The sequence below is a fragment of the Rhinoderma darwinii genome, chromosome 12, assembly GCF_050947455.1.
Source record: "Rhinoderma darwinii isolate aRhiDar2 chromosome 12, aRhiDar2.hap1, whole genome shotgun sequence".
Lineage (NCBI taxonomy): Eukaryota > Metazoa > Chordata > Amphibia > Anura > Rhinodermatidae > Rhinoderma > Rhinoderma darwinii.
In genome coordinates this window covers 62,060,435-62,077,537 of record NC_134698.1, presented here as the reverse complement: position 1 = coordinate 62,077,537, position 17,103 = coordinate 62,060,435, and the positions used below count along the sequence as shown (strand labels likewise).

Genomic DNA, 17,103 nt, shown 5'->3' with positions numbered 1-17,103 from the left:
CTAATGTACGTGAGCGCCCTCCATACTTCCCTATGACACGTACATGTACGTGATAATGCGTCAAAGGGTTAAAGTATGGCAGGCACAGCAACAGGTTGGGCACCACGACTCTTAAGGGAATCGCTGAATGGAAATGTCATCTACTCTTACCAGTGCAATAGTAAGGACGTTGCTAACCAAACTGTTAGTAGAGGGAGAAGTTCAGTAGTAACTTACCAGTTGTTTGAAAAGTTTTATTTTCATCTGAGGAAATGGCATTGACAGGATTGACACAGGGACCATGCTGAGTAGGTGCTGTAGACGCCTCACCACTTTTTTCTGACTCGGCAGCCCTTTTGGCAGCCATTTTTTGAGCAAAGATACTTATTTTTTCAGATTTCGGCATTACCTGCAAGAAGAGGAGACATGAGATTGGGCCTAAAGTAAGGGTATGTGCATCTTTGAAACAAATTTTCTAATTGCTGTAATGCATCTAAAATAAAAAAATGAAGCAAAAAAAACAAAAATTTGACTGTGTTTGTGTCTACAGCTCCAATACAGACCAGTGTGTCTCCCACGGTTGCAGGTTACAAACAAACCCTATGTGTAGTCAGATGCTGCAGCAATGTGTTATTTAAAAGAGGGGCAGACGAGACAAACACGTTCTGTATACCGCAGCCTGACACCGCTCGAATGCACAAATATAACTTTCACAAAATGTACAATATACTAGTCCTTCTCAATGAATTAGAATATCATCAAAAAGTTAATTTATTTCAGTAATTCAATTCAAAAAGTGAAACTCCTATATTATATAGATTCATTACACACAGAGGGATCTATTTCCAGCATTTTTATCTTTTAATGTTGATGATTATGGTAACAGTTAAAGAGGCTCTGTCACCAGATTCTGAAATCCCTATCTCCTATTGCATGTGATCGGCGCTGCAATGTAGAGAACAGTAACGTTTTGTTTTTTTGAAAAACTTTCATTTTTGGCCAAGTTATGAGCTATTTTATATTTATGCAAATGAGGTTTGAAATGGACAACTGGGCGTGTATTGTGTTTTTAACTGGGCGTGTTTACGTGTATGACGCTGACCAATCAGTGACCAGTCAGCGTCATACACTCATCTCCATTCATTTACACAGCAGCGATGTGCAGCCACATAAACAGAGATTAACGTTAATCAATTGTCCTGATAATGAATACACATGATCATCCAGCCTGGACGTCATGTGTATTCAGAATCCTGACACTTCTGAATCTTTTCTGTGAGACTCCGGCGAGGGAAGCGAAATCTCGCGAGATTACGGAGGTAAACGAGATTTCGTTTCACTTGCTAGAAATCTCAAAGAAAAGAGTCAGACATAACGAAAAAAAAACGTCCAAATGTCCATTTCAAACCTCATTTGCATATATATAAAATAGCTCATAACTTGGCCAAAAATGAAAGTTGTTTTTTTTTAAAAACGTTACTGTTATCTACCTTGCAGCGCCGATCCCATGCAATAGAAGATAGGGGTTTGAGAATCTGGTGACAGAGCCTCTTTAATGAAAACTAAAAATTTAGTGTCTCAGAAAATTTCGGTTTCGTTTTTTTTTTTCGATTAATTGCCCAGCCCTTAACCACGGTTAACAGCTGATCACCGGCTTGACTTCAAACAGAAAAGGACTTGTCACGGTGAGACAATGCTTATAAATAAAGCTTTGTTTGAATTAATGCTAGCATGGTAGATGATGCTTCTATTCACTTCTATGCTACGATCTTAAAGCCGAACATTTCTTCCTCCACTGTTTGAAAGAGAAATATGTTTAGTAGGTGCATGAGGTATATGGGTATGTGCACACGAGAACTGCATTTACGTCTGAAATTACGGAGCTGTTTTCAGGAGAAAACCGCTCCTGCATTTCAGACGTAATTGCATGTACTCGCGTTTTGCGAGGCGTCCAATACGGACGTAACTTGGAGCCGTTCTTCACTGGATTCAATGAAAAACGGCTCAAATTACGTCCCAAGAAGTGTCCTGCACTTCTTTTGACGAGGCTGTAATTTTACGAGCCGTCTTGACACCGACGCGTAAAATTACAGGTTGGCGGCACAGTACATTGGCAAACCCATTGAAATGAATGGGCAGATGTTTGCCGACGTATTGGAGCCGTGTTTTCAGGCATAATTCGAGGCGTAAAACGCCTCCATTACGCCTGAAAATAGGTCGTGTGAACCCAGCCTAAAACTTGAAGTGGGATTTCATTGTTGAGGATAACTTTTTACTACAAGGATTTTTATAAGCAATGTGTCGTTCACTGAAATTAAAAGTGTCTGCCGCCAGCTCTTCGTCCCTCACTAATGGGCTGTCTTGCAGGGCACACAAAGAAATCCATCATGTTTTATAGTTTCCAAGGAAACTATGTCACTGGCTCATGTATTTCCAGGCAATGTCACTAATGTCTGAAAATGGCTTTCGATGGTAAGATGCAAGAAATAGATTTAAGTAGATTTAATTGAGAGCTGGCGCTGGTATAAATGTATGTTACGCAAGATTTTGAAGCAATGTCTGTATTAATGTGCTATAAATAACACAAAGCAAACCGCTTAATCATTATTTACCATCTCAAAAACCTAGAAAAGGAGATATATCAAAACTGATGAAAAGGAAAAATGGAGTAGTTGCCAATGGCAACCAATTAGCTTGCTGCTTTCATTTTCTAAAAGGCCTCTGAAAATTGAAAGGTGGAATCTGATTGGTTGTTATAGGCAAGTACCACTCCACTTTTCCTTTGCACCAGTTTTGATATATGTCCTCCATGGTGCGTTAAATGTGGAACGGGACTTGTTTCTCTATATAACCAATTATGATCATCTGATGAGTTCACCAAAATATCATGAAATGAACAGTGAAATCCGTATCTGTACGTCTTGTAATACATCTTCTTTTGCCATATAACTAAGCATAATCTTGAGGAGGTTGCCATATGATTTATACACAACTATAAGGACCTCATATAGCTACAAATACCATGGAAGGACATTATTACTTTATGTGGACTTGAGGCTATTGATATTTGATTACTACCACATTACAGGGCAAGGTATTGATAAATGTAAGATGTAGGGATGTCACGATACCAGAATTTGGACTTCGATACCGATACTTCGTTTAGTATTCCAATTTCGATACCAATTCAATACTTTGCCAAAAGTAATAAAAAAGTTCTTCCATTTTCTGATGTGAGGTGCGAGGTGCGATGATGAATTTAACCTCCACGTGCCTCACATTAATAGTAATTAACCCCATCATGTTTCTCAGTCATAATGGGTTAATGTGTAAGGTACATGATGGGGTTAATTACTATTAATGTGAGGCACATGAAGGTTAAATTCATCACACCTCGTGCCCCACAATAAGCGATAGAAAGCAGTTTTTATTTTATTTTTTTACAGCGTACACATCATAAATTATGCAAAAAAATTGTTGTGCAGGTAATTACGGCCGCGCCAATACCGAATGTGTATGTTTTATGTGTTGAGACTCATTTTAATGTTTATTGTCAAAAAAAGGTGTATGTGTATTTTTATTTAACATTACTTTATGTTTTTACTTTATTTTTTAAACTTTAATGTACTGGCATATATCTATATTACAGTACATTAGCCTGTGCACTGATAGTACACAGGCAGTTAGGACATACCTAAGTATGCCCTAACAACAGGAAATATGGTAGGACAACCCTGGGGTCCTTCAATAGACCCTGGGCTGTCTGCCCATATATGGTATGTCCCTCAATCGCGACACAGGAATTCCCTGTGACGCGATCCAAGGGGCATCCCCCCCCTTCTCATTTTCCCCTGAATGCTGCAGTCCGCTGTGATCGCAGCATTCACAGGAATAATGGCGGAGATGAGAGGTTTCTCTGATTTCCGCCATTGGGGCTGCGGCTGTGTAATACAGCCATTGCCCCGCTCCTGACAGGAAGTGCGCGTGCGGTCAGCATGAGGAGATGCGGCCGGCGCTGCACTAATGACCGGCGGTTCAGGCACTGAAGACAGAACATAGGGGTGTTTTGCAGTGCGCCCGCCATGTTCTGTTTTCAGTGCCGCCGCTCATTAGTGCAGCGCCGGCTGCATCACCTCATCCTGAGAGCGCGCACTTGTCAGGATTCTGGAGCGCGGCAATGACTGTATCACAAAGCCGCAGCCCCGCTCCCATACATTCATGTATTACAATACTGAGCTGTGCGGCCGCACAGCTAAGTATCGAAATACATGAAATAACGGTATCGAACCGTTTGGGGATGCAGAGTATCGAAACAGTATCGAAGTTTTGATGCATCGTGCATCCCTAGTAACATGTGCAAAATATACTTTAAGACGTATATATCAATCCTAAAGCTGGCCATACACATTGTATGTTGGCTGAACCCGCTGATTTCGGCAGGACCGGCTGACCATGTGTATGGTGGTAGAAGGATCGGGCTGTTGAATTTCAACATGGCCGATCCTTTGTTGCGTTAGTAAATAAGCAGCAGCTTTCTCGATTCACTCTATTAAAAATACATGCAAGTTTGGCCTAGTCAATTTTACGTTCCTTACAGATTGATAAATTATTATATTCATTATAAAATGAGTGTGTATGTATATATATCTATATCTCAAGTTGGGACTCTACACTATATAAGAGCCAGTTTATTTTTATATCAGTGTTGACTTTTTCATAGATCCTTACCTGTGCTATTATATTTTATACTTTGTCAATACATACTTTTTTGTTTTTAACCGACTATTATAAGTATAGTACTAGAATTATATTATATTTGCAGTCACAGGTTTTCTTGCACACACATTTTGTATCGTTTTGTTGGAATCCGATGTTCAAACTTTTGTGTTGTTTATGTAATTCATATATGTGGGGTTAGTGACTGCCTCCATTTTTGTTCTTGCACTCCTCCCATTCTGCCCTGGCTGATTTTAATTAGTTTAGTGCTGGTTCCTACCATCTCCAGATAAGATATATATGTAGGCTTAGTCCCAGTTCTGGGTGTATGTGCAGAGTAGGTCCCCACCTTACAGAGGTCGCCTTGTCGTGGCAGGTGGACAAACACTTTTTGATCAAAATGTGCACTAAGAACCTCCCTATTTGTAAGTAGATTTAGCAGTAATGCATATTTATTTATATTTAGCGGTTTAGGTTACATTAGTGTTTGCAGTGTGCGGTCGCCATTTTTTGTCTGCTGTAATATTAGGGTATATTCACACGCTGAGCCAAAAACGTCTGAAAATACGGAGCTGTTTTCTGTTTTTTTGAGCAACTCACGTTTTTCGCGCCGTTTTTGGAGCTGTTTTCAATAGAGTCTATGAGAAAACGGCTCCAAAAACGTCCCAAGAAGTGTCCTGCACTTCTTTTGACGAGGCTGTAATTTTACGCGTCGTCTTTTGACAGCTGTCAAACGACGACGCGTAAATTACAGGTCGTCGGCACAGTACGTCGGCAAACCCATTCAAATGAATGGGCATATGTTTGCCAACGTATTGGAGCCGTATTTTCAGGCGTAAATCGAGGCATAATACGCCTCGTTTACGCCTGAAAATAGGTCGTGTGAACCCAGCCTAAATGTGTGTGTAATATGAAATACTGCGCTAATTGCATTTAGTTGCTCTACGTAAAGGTTCTGAGAATGTTGTTAGGTAACTTTAACGTAGGTAAAACACAGTCAGTCAGGACGTATATCCATGGCTGTAATAACTAAATGTCGTAGAAAGGCTTTATTGAATCTTTGTTCATCATAGGTTAAAAGAGTTATTGATTTTTTTCTATATTGATTTTATAGAGCACTGATTTAAAGGTGTTTGCCTACGGTCTGCGCTCACTTTTTCCCCAGTCTTCGTGTTCTGCTCAGCCAAGCGTACCCCCCTTTGAAATGAGCGGAGAAAGGACAACCTAAGCCAAGCAGTAAAGGTCATGGCAGCAGGAAAGGAGGGGGCTAAAATCATATGAATAGTTCTGTGGCATTTTTTACCTCAGCAGTCAGGTGTAACACTGTGGAAAATGGTATTGAAATAAAAATCACATTCATGCAATGTCATAACTAGGAAGACAGCAATGATTTTTTTTTTTAGTAAGCGAATAACAATCAGTATCACGGAGTTAAAAAGTAGTCCGCAAGCTGCTCCACTGAATAATCAGAGGTGAAAAAGCAGCTTTGGCATGCTAAGGATATGTTCACACACAGCAGATACATTGCAGACATTTCTGTGACGGAAAACTCCTTTACATACATGGGAATGGGTTGTTTCTGCAGCAGGTGCATGGATTTTTGCAAGCCCAATTCAGTAGATTCGGACAGCCGTGGAAAGGTCAGCAACAAATCTGTCCTGCGTGAACCCACCCTAAAGAGGACTGCCCCTTTAATTAACCCCTTTACTAGCAGTTATACAGGTTAAACCATGAATAATATGTTTAGTTAAATAAAGAACCTAAATCTGTCCGTTTTTCATTGACACGCATTACTCTATTTTCTGTTACGATTTAGCACATTTATTAACTTATCATATAGTGCCATTATTATATAGTGTTTTAGCGCTCCTGGTATCGTGCGTCCACCTTACTAAGTGATAAGTGTAGGACATGCATGCACCGTTTCACTGCCATCGTGTGGAGGGACCTCTGCTGGTGAGCAAGCTGTCCCATATTCTTCAGCGTCATCTGCTTGTCAGAGGAGGAGACTGTCATTGTGCTGACAAGCAGAGAAGATGCTGAAGATTATGGGACAACCTGTTCACCAGCAGGGAATTCTCCGCACAGCCGAAGATGAGACCGAGCAAAGAATCCCGAGCAGTGAAATGGCACACGTGTCCACGTCCGAACACGAAGGCTACATTCAGGCGAGCGTGTACGATTTGCGCGCGTAAAAAACGCAGCCTTTTTTTCTACATTTCATGACTGTGTGCGTTGTGTATTGGCATCAGTGTGGTTTGGGTGTGGAATGCGTTTTTCACGTTTTTTCCTTTAAAACTCTTTGAAACACGGACAGCACACGGATGTCGTCCGTGTGCTGTCCGGGGTTTTCAGGCACCCATAGACTTCAATGGGGGACTAGGTGCGCAAAAATGCACCAATATAGGACATGCAGTGAGTTTCACGCAACGGACACTCGCTGAGTGAATACTCACGCATGTGTGAATAGCCCCATTGAAATGAATTGGGTCCATGTGCTGATAGTTATTTCAACATACAGCACACGGACCAGGAACATGCTCGTCTGAAAGAGCCCTTAGCAAGGTAGACGCAATATGGGAGGAGAACCGAAACACTAGGTGGTGCTATAATACGTTTATAAATGTAATATCTTGTCAAAGAAAAAAACATTTTTAATGGGTGTCGATACAAAACATGTGTAGAATTAGGAGCATTATTTAACTGAGCATAACATCATTCATGGTATAACCCCTTTAATCTCTACATCGTAAAAAAAAGTCAATGTCAACTTGGGCTCTTTTACAAGCACAATGGAATGTACCACTTTACAAACTAGAGCGATACACATTAAGTTTCTACATGTAACAACTAGGATCTATGTGAAAAAAATGAAACTTCTGTTATGGTTAAAGGGAATGTGTCGCTAGAAATTTTTTTATTTTTTTTAGTTAAACAATTATTATTTAAGTGATTACACATTGTTTTATTTTTTTCATAAGTCAGGAAATATTATAAATTAGATATACGGTGTACAGATTAGACAGACTACAAAATACTGCAGAGAAGATTCTCTTACCCCACTGCTTATCTCTGATCTGTGAAAGACTCGAGGAAAGGCTTCCCCAGTAGGGACCGGAGCCGTGATGGTGGAAGTACTTGTGTCTCTCTCCTAGAACCACAGGCAAAATTTTAAGGATCACAAAAAAAATTAAAAATAATATGAGAAACATACTTTCAGTCAGGTGCGTCCACATATTTGATTGGAATTATATACATATACTTTACCGTACTTACAATCGGCTTAAAGACATATTTCTCTGCCAATATTCACAGTTCGGTTATTGGATAATGGCAGAAATAGAACGTAAATAGCACAAGCCATAATGGTAATCGTCGGGATGCAAAGTCATCACGCTCCAGTGTTCCCCCTGGGCACAATACATTCAATAAATTGAGAAAAATCGCCAGCATCCAGTAACAAAAAGAAGTGTATATTTATTAGACACCAAACTCTTTGAAAATACCCCTGCGAAGGCCATATTGTCGGTGATGATAAAGACACTTTTTTCTACTAGATGCTGGTGATTTTCCTCATTTTATTGGATGACTTATGGCACAAGTGTCCCTCAGTACAAGGGGCACTCATTCTTGTACGCAAATTTTCCAACGTGATAGAAAACATCTGTAGTCCCCTGATCGTACCCTTTTCTTATAAAAGATAAATTTAGAAACAAAATTGAGCGATCCCTAAATAAATGGCGGTAGCAACTTTACTCACAATAATTTTTGAGATCACAGCTGTAATATGTTGGTCATGCTTTTCAAATATGTCTTCTGGATCTTCTTTAGCAAAATGTACCCGTGTTCCAGCAACCTTTGATTTCTTGGTTGGCCCCGGGGTCAGAATAGGAGGCATGTCAGAGAAATCTAACGGGAAAATTAAAAAAAGTCACACGAATGTAATATGGGAACACTAGAGATAACATAGAAAAAGCTCCAACTGGATTGTAGCCATAAAATAACAGGATTCCTAAAATGTGGCGTGTATTAATCCTTACCCTGAAAAGATACAACATCTCTTCCTTCTCCGGCAGCCCCCTCTCTTCCTTCTCCAGCAGCCCCTTTTCTTTTGTCTGCTTTCCTCACAACAGTTGCCGCTGCAGAAGCACGGGCAGCAAGAAATTGGTTCTGGAATTCCAAAAGGTCTTCTTCGGACTCCCCAGGTTTAGGTCTTGACAACATTGTGGTTTTCCTTCAGAACATCTAGTAGTCTAAATATAAATTCATAGCCATTTTCTGTCACTCTGATACACTTACAGTATTTACACATGGACAATACAACTGTCAACCCCCTGGAAAAAAGTGGATGAAGGTCAGAAGCCATTTGCTACATACACCATGGACACTCTCTCCCTCGCCACGTGTATCATGATTAGGTTGAAGTGATGTTTCATCTATAGCGACGGAAGGTCATCTGGCCGTGTCATCCAATGGCTCCTGCAGAAGGTTTCGTCATCATGGACAAAACATTACTAAGTCATTGTACTATGTGATGTGGCCATGGGACTATACATCACTATGCTATTTTTATGTCCGACAGGTTGACGGGTGTGTTTTAAACGCTGCAAGATCCGAACAAGCCCTTTAAGATGATTCTGGTTAAATACAACTGTATCTGATATCCACAGCCAAACTTGTTATCGGGCTAATCGACATCTGTATGTCATTTCTGTATCTGTACATTTGAAAGTTTTCTTTTGGTTAGTCCGTTTGTGATGGATTGGTAAGGGTCTAAAGGTGGTTATACACATTAGATGTATCTCGGCCGAATTCGCCATGTTCGGCAGGACTGGCCGAGCATCTAATGTGCATGGTGGTGTCCCGACTGCAGAGGTCAGGGGAGAGAAGAATCGAGCTGTTGAAATCCATCATGCTGAATCCTTATATTTGCAAGGAGATAAGAAGCTGCCAGGAGTCTGGCAATGGATTCACTCCTTCTCCCTATTGAGAACGCATGCACGCTCGGCGGTGTATCGAGGGTTGGGGAGGAATAGTTTTCGCCCAAAAGATCGATCAGCCGACAGTTATCTCTGTAGGGCCAGCGTTACACCCTGGAACCCAGTGGATCGGCAGAATAAAGGGGACACGTCCCTTTGTTTACACAGGCACCTTGGCTTGTCCAGCTCTCCCAAATCTTAGTGGGATGCTAGAAGCTGCTTCAGCTGTTCTGCCAAATTGTCAGAGGCACTCCTATCAATAGTTCTATTGGTGATATCGATTGGAGAAGAGTCACTGACAGGACTCCCCACCTCACCGCTACCAACTTTACAATACAGCTAAAGCACCTTAAAACACCCCATAACTTTTCTCCCCACTGATCATGAGAATGGGGGTCTCCAAGCCCTTGTCTGTGGAGAACACCAGAGTTAGCCGGCCATGTGCAGGTACTCCGTTACAGCCTAGAAACAGCCAAACAAGCCCATTCAGCTGTTTCCAAGAACTCCTATAGTGATGAGTTCCTGTACATGCACAGAACCCTAGTCCTTTCCTCCCGGTTCAAATAGGATATGCCATAAAGTTAAATGAGGGCCAGGGATCCATGTTCTTGTGATCAGAGGGGGCCCTTGTAGTTAGACCCCACACCATTAAAGACTCATGGTATCCTTCTGCCCTACATAAATGGTACCCGTCTGTACCTGACACATGTTGGCGCTGTGGGGCAGCGGGGGGCTCCATGGCTCATATTTGGTGGAGTTGCCCCTCCCTACGGAATTTTTGGGAGGCAATTCTTCAAATCATACTGGAGGTCTCGGTTCCTAGGTCCTCCGAGGCGGCCCTTCTATTTATGTTCCCTGTGCCACCGCCCATCTATAAGTATTCCCTAATTAGGCACCTCCTTCAGGCTGCTAAATCAGTTATTCCCTGAAAGTGGAAAGCGGCGGCTCCTCCACTCTTGGATGATTGGTTTCAGGAGGTTGCCTTGATACAACGTATGGAACACCTCCTGGCTCAGTTCCCGGCTGCCTCTGCACGATATATAGATACGTGGTCTCCATGGCTTTCCTTTCTCTCCTCTCCCACCTACCGCACTGTAGTGGCCTGCGTGTCAGTGCCCATCCTTCCTCACGAGATTTCGTCTGTGAGGGGACTGCGTGCGAGTGTGGAGTGGATTGCTGGTTTGCTTGGCTCACTCAGGTGTTTATTAAGTGCATGGCTGACTTTTCTTGCTTTTATGTATCCATGATTATCTGGAGCTGGAGTCCAGGCCCACCACGAACTACCCTGGTCTCTTCCCTGCCTTGTTTGTCTTATCTCTTGTTTTTCCCTTTCTTTCTTGTGTCTATTTTGAGGGGTTATTTGCTTCCTGTTATTGTGCTCACATGCTATGGCCATGGCGTTTCAAGATGTACGGGAAGATGACTTATCGCACCCTGTTTTGTTTTTCTCACCACTTCCTTTTCAGTAATACTCCTTCCCGTTATGATGCCCAGATGGCTGTTGTGGTGTGTGCTCTTCATGGGTTGTGATGTTTACCCTACTGTTTGGGCTGCACCCTATTTGTCATGTTCCTTTTATTATGGGGACACAATTTTTCTGTATGTTTTTGTAACTGCATTAAAACCAATAAAAAACTTTGAATTGGAATAAAAACACTTATGGTATGTCCTATGAATGTCAAATGTTATTGATGGAAGAAAACTTTTAAAGGAGTTGTCCCATCAGGAAAACCAATGTTCGTCTTCCCTATTAGGGCATATGGACTTCATAGGGTGTGGGCGTCTGTGCCGAAAGGGGTTTTCTTTATGAAACAATCACTTTAATTTTGTCGAATTCTTTACTTAAAATGGACCAGTATCGTGACAGGTGCACTTTACTAGAAAATAGATTGTGAAGTAGAAGCTCCACATGCGCTTGGTTTGTTAGGAGACACTTATTAAATACTATAAAATCCCTGTAATATAGAAGGAAGGTGTATTTTATTAGTAAATATTAGGCCTTATTCACAACATACGCTGCGTGAAATTCACTGACAGTCTTAGCGGCCCCATTCATTAACATAGGTCCGTGCGACGCGCGTGATTTTCATAACACGTTCATGTGAATAAGGCCTTAGATTGCAGAACTAATATTGCACACAGATGAAAACTAAGGCAAACCTACATCAGATCTGTCCCTTCATGAGAAAACCGAGGCGACTGGTGACAAAAGTAAACGGATATCAGAACTGACATCTGACATTTTAATCCCTCACTCATAGACTTCAATGTTAGTGACAAGACGACGGCGGAAAGGAGAACATTGTCTGGGACGACATGCGTCACCAAGTAATCTACGCTAGAATTTAACCTTCTAAAAATCAATGGGGTTCTCCGGCTTTTAACTATATTTTCAAAGAGGGGGATAATGTGACGCACATAAAATACAGAAGGCCTAGAGCAGGCATAAAAAAGGTGCAGTTGTCCATGGCAACCAATCAGATCACGTTATTTTCTAAACTGTACTGGAAGAATAAAAGCTGGAATCTGATTCGTTGCTATGGGAAAAGGCTGCACTGGTACTATAAAGGTGAGGCACCATATATGTAGCGTTGATGTCATTACTCAGATCAACAAGAAAGTAACAAGCATTATATCCAGCAATAGCGATGATCCTCTAGTGCTATAGGGTAAGTAGAGAAGAAATGCCGCATAGTACAGCGCTGTGTAACGTTATATAGATCTCGAACTTGCTCCCGATTGAACAAGATAACGCAAGACACTCACCTGCCGTATCTCAGACGGTCACGGCTAACCACATGGTACACACTTCCGCCCTAACACTGTCAGTGACGTAATTTCCTGTCTTTGGAACGCAAACGCAACTGCCAAAACCTTGCTGAAAAAAGATGCAAAATACGCATGCGCGGTGTCTGTGGCGCCCGTCCTAGTTACCTCTAGTCGTGAATTGATTTCTTCTGTACTGCAGCTTTCGCAAATACCTCTCTATATTATGATTTTACTGGCCAACTGCAGTGTCGCCCTTAATTCCAAAGAGCCTTTTTTAAATGCCAGCCACAGTTCTCTTGTGGTCCCATTAGTACTTTCTGCAGTTGCCCCATTTGTGCCACCTGCAGTGGCCACACAAATTCAAACCACAGTGTCCTTATACGTGCTGGCCATGGTGTCTCCATAAGTCCTAGCCACAGCACACCCCCCTACCCCCATAAAAGCAGCTGCTGTAGTACCCCCATAATAGTGCTCATTGCTGCTCTTTTTTTTTGTGGCTTCGGGTCCCTTCGGGCATTAGGGTCATACTGCAACTTCTGAATTCTTATAGCTGACAAGAACATTTGAACATACAGGCTATAAAGCAGCGTCTGCCATCTTTCAGGAGGGCAGGGTTGCCAAATATATATTTTTCTCTCTTTTTTTTTTTTTTAAAGAACAATTTATCCAAAAATCACATACAGACAACATTCTGGTAATTACAATCCTAATAATCAGTACAAGCAAAAATATCACAGATGCATCAATTATTATTTTTTTCCGACTCCAGACATTTAAGGATGGCGGTTGGCATCCCTGAGTGATGGGCATACTAGTTAGCTAGTTCTGCTGATGAGTCCGCTGTACTGCTTTTAGTATTAGTTTCTAATAAGAGCTGCATATAGTCACTGGGCCATCATGAAGGGAGAAAGACGGCAGTGGGAAATCGGAAGCAATGCCTCCGGGAAAAGGGGGGCACTCCAGGGGTCTTTCAGGCCAATCTGCCGGGGCGGGGGTTCCCCCCTATAATATACGTAGAGCGTGAATATTCACAAGACAATCTCTTTAAACAAAATGTAATATTGAACAAGGGGCACAAAACATAATTTTTCAAATAAATACTGAATTTATTAAAGCAAATGTCACGATATTATGCTGCCCTATGTAAAATATTGCGTCATTTGACTAATCGCAAGAAGAAGAGCGCTCCTCCCCTCTCAGCAGGGTTCTATGGCTGCCGTGTATACATGCAGATACACGGTAGCCCGTCAGTCACTGGTGTGGGGGGCAGGCTGCAGTTTGGGACATAAAGGGCATATATGCTGCATAAAAGTACACAGTATATCCATCCTAGAAACCGCGGGGAATTCAAAGTTGTGGTGCAGTTTCTCCGGCGAAATGTCCACTGTGAAAAATACTGCAGGAAAAAAAAGTTTATACTTCCCACCCGGAAGTTATAATGGCCTCCTGGTATGACGCTGTATTCCATGTGACTGCTGCATGCTTTGATTGGCTGCAGCAGTCACATGGGACGAAACATCATGCTTGGAGCCCGGGCTGTACCCTGAGCAGAGGATCCCATCGCTATGACAACAGCCGGGGAGGTAAGTATGAACCTTTTTATTATTTTTCAAGCAAAAATTGCTCCTTTTGAATTGCGATTTTTGCGGCGGAATCGTATATATGCAGAAAATCTGCAGTGTATATACTGTGTGTCCCTACCCTAATATCACAGCGGACCTGTCCCCATAGTATGCTGGGGGATCATAGTATCATAGTATGATAACAGATCTGCTTCAGGGCGTATTCATATGGTGCCGTTATGCAGCGTTGTTTTGGCACACGCCCAAAAAACGCACTGCAAAAATGCATGTTTTTACCACGATTTGCCGCAGTTTTGTAGTTAGCACAGAAATTGCAAAAAAAAAAATTATTCTACGGATGTCACCCATATGCAACACTGAAATTATTCTGGTGCTAACTGTGCTGTGTTCCTGCACTGGTAAGCCCTGTGGTTTGTACTATTGCTCCCCTCCGCAGAACAGAACTGGACATAGCCTGTGCTGATGTGATCCTTATGCAATGACCAGATTTTTGTAGTATAGTTGACAATGAGCTGCAAGTACTCTGCTAAAATGGCAATAATAACATATTACAAAATAGATTGCATTGAACTTTCCTATGTGTTATTAAAAACTAAATTTTTAAGAGGGGGAGCTTCTCTTTAAAGGGATTGTGCGCCTCTTGTTAGAAGGGTCCCTGACAATAAGCTGAACACACAATATCTTCATGCTGGGATACCAAGAAATCAGCTTTAGGCCCCATGCACACGAACATGCTTTTGTGGCCGCAATTCCCCCGAAAATCCACGGGACAATTGCGGCCCCATTCATTCCTATGGGCCCATGCACACGACCGTGGTTTCCACAGTCCGTGCATGGCCCAGGAGCCTGGACCGCAGAAAGAACGGACATGTCTTATTACGGCTCATAAGAAATAATGGACGTGGCCATGTGCACGGCCCGCGATTTGCGGGCGGCTCACGGGTTTCACTCCGCGGCCGGCCGACTCGAAAATCACGGCCGTGCACATGGCTACGGTCGTGTGCAGGAGGCCTTAATCTGTGAGGGAAATTGGCAGCAAATGTTCGATATCCAAGCAGCGCCACCAGTTCTTATGAAGACTGCAGGAATACCTAAAACTTCTGAGACCTTAAAGTGTAGCTAAACGTTCAACAAACTTCTGACATGTCATAGTGACATGTCAGGAGTTTGAATTGGTGGGGGGTCCGAGCACTGAGACCTTCACCAATCGCTAGAACGAAGCAGCTGAAGTGCTCGTGTGAGCACTCAGCCGCTTTGTTTCTGTTCGACTTTTTCCGGAAAGCCGATTTTATCGGAGTACGGGCTCATAGACTTTGTATTGAGTCCGTAAACTATACATTTACTTCCGGAAAAAGCCGAACAGACACGAAGCAGCTGAGCGCTCACACAAGCACTTCAGCTGCTTCGTTCTAGTGATTGGTTTGGGTCTCAGTGCTCGGACCCCCACCAATCCAAACTACTGACATGTCACTATGACATGTCAGAAGTTTGTCGAACGTTTAGCTACACTTTAACTCCTATATATAGACTGAGGCGTTCTGGTGAAAAAGAAAGTGGGGGTGGCCACAGCTTTATTAACATTTTATAAAAAACAAGGGAACCTTGTCCGTTCATTGTGTATTACATTATCTTGATATTCAGATGACTATCACCTCGCATGCCGTGCCACCGCAGCCGCGGTGGGCATGTCTTAGTTGTTTTGCCAGGTGACCCGAATTACAATACCCCTCATGAACGGAACAAGGGCCTCCAAACACGCCAGCTGTGTCAAATGGATGACAAGAGAAAATTACACATATAGAAAACATTTATATAAAACAAAACCGTTCCTATACTGTTATAACAGTAATGGGCGGGCGGGGGTTACTTTTCCTTAGCAGCTGAGCGGGAAAAGAGGCTCAGTAAGGAAGTGCACTTGATTTAATTAAACCCATAAGACCTCCCCCCATGTGACTACCCTTTTACCCAATTACATTTTACAAACACTCAGAGGATGCATTATGGGAATCCCTTAAAGGGACCTGACCTACAGTCAGTGGCTCCCTATCTTATTCAGCTTGTGATACATAAATCAATGGACTGTCCATGTAATGTACAGATGTGTTGGGTACAGCAGCGGGAGAGATGCTCTTTATAGCTGCTCTCTGCTTTGGCAGATAGGTGAGGGTCCTGAGCTCAAAATTCCCTAACAGACAATGGGTTTTATAAAACAGACAACCCCTTGAAATGTAATAACTGGTTTGCAAAAATTTTATCGATATCTCCCAACCATCTCAGATTCAGTGAGACAGTCCTAGATTCCGGGCGGTGTCCCGCTGTCCCAGGGCGGCCGGTGGTATGTCCCGGTGTCAACTGTATCTGCGTCCTCAGGACGTAGATACAGATGAATCCAATGCTGAAACAGGAAATCATCAGCTTCCTGCTTCAGCAATCACTGCGTGAAGCGGCTCAGGCACAGAGGGGCACGATGCAGTGACGTAATCTGTGCCGAGACACTCACATCACAGAGTGGAGGAGAACTTGTTGTGGGAACAAGCAGGGGTGGGATTAACATTTTTAACAGGTTCCATATTTTCGGACAAAGACATACGCGCCGGGGGGTCGCAGTGTTTTGCGGTGTATTGCTATTTTGATAATAAAATAAAACAATTATGATATGCCAAATACGCCCCTATATTAAAGTGGACTCCAAATAAAGAGATTCTCTGTTCAGAATGTTTAACTGGATTTCCACACTATGTATATAATTACATAAGCATACATACCTATCTACCCACACATTATATTAAACTCACCCATTACGTATAGACCTACATGCGCACATTCAATATCTTAAGAGTGCAAATCACATTTAGCTACGCTGTGCTCCATGAGAAGGGTGGAGGACAGTGCAGCATGCGCAGTAAGCCGCGACAAATCTCCCGGCTAATGCACAGATACGGTGCCAGGAGCAAGCTCAGTACATATATACAGCACAAGAACCAAGCTCAGTACATATATACAGCACCAGAACAAAGCTCAGTACATATATACAGCACCAGAACAAAGCTCAGTACATATATACATCACCAGAACAA

General features: G+C 42.4%; 1 protein-coding gene across 1 annotated transcript in view; it reads right to left on the bottom strand.

Annotated features, from left to right (window-relative positions):
- RPAP1 (RNA polymerase II associated protein 1) overlaps nucleotides 1-12,519 on the bottom strand; it is a 39,163-nt gene extending 26,644 nt beyond the window's left edge. Inside the window, exons 1-5 of the mRNA XM_075844901.1 lie at nucleotides 12,441-12,519; nucleotides 8,736-8,948; nucleotides 8,456-8,604; nucleotides 7,754-7,846; nucleotides 217-388 (exon numbers count right to left, since the gene is read on the bottom strand). Coding sequence (XP_075701016.1) covers nucleotides 217-388; nucleotides 7,754-7,846; nucleotides 8,456-8,604; nucleotides 8,736-8,919 — 598 coding nt within the window. The 5' untranslated portion in view covers nucleotides 8,920-8,948; nucleotides 12,441-12,519. The remainder of the gene's footprint in view (nucleotides 1-216; nucleotides 389-7,753; nucleotides 7,847-8,455; nucleotides 8,605-8,735; nucleotides 8,949-12,440) is intronic.
- Between the last annotated feature and the right edge of the window lie 4,584 nt (nucleotides 12,520-17,103).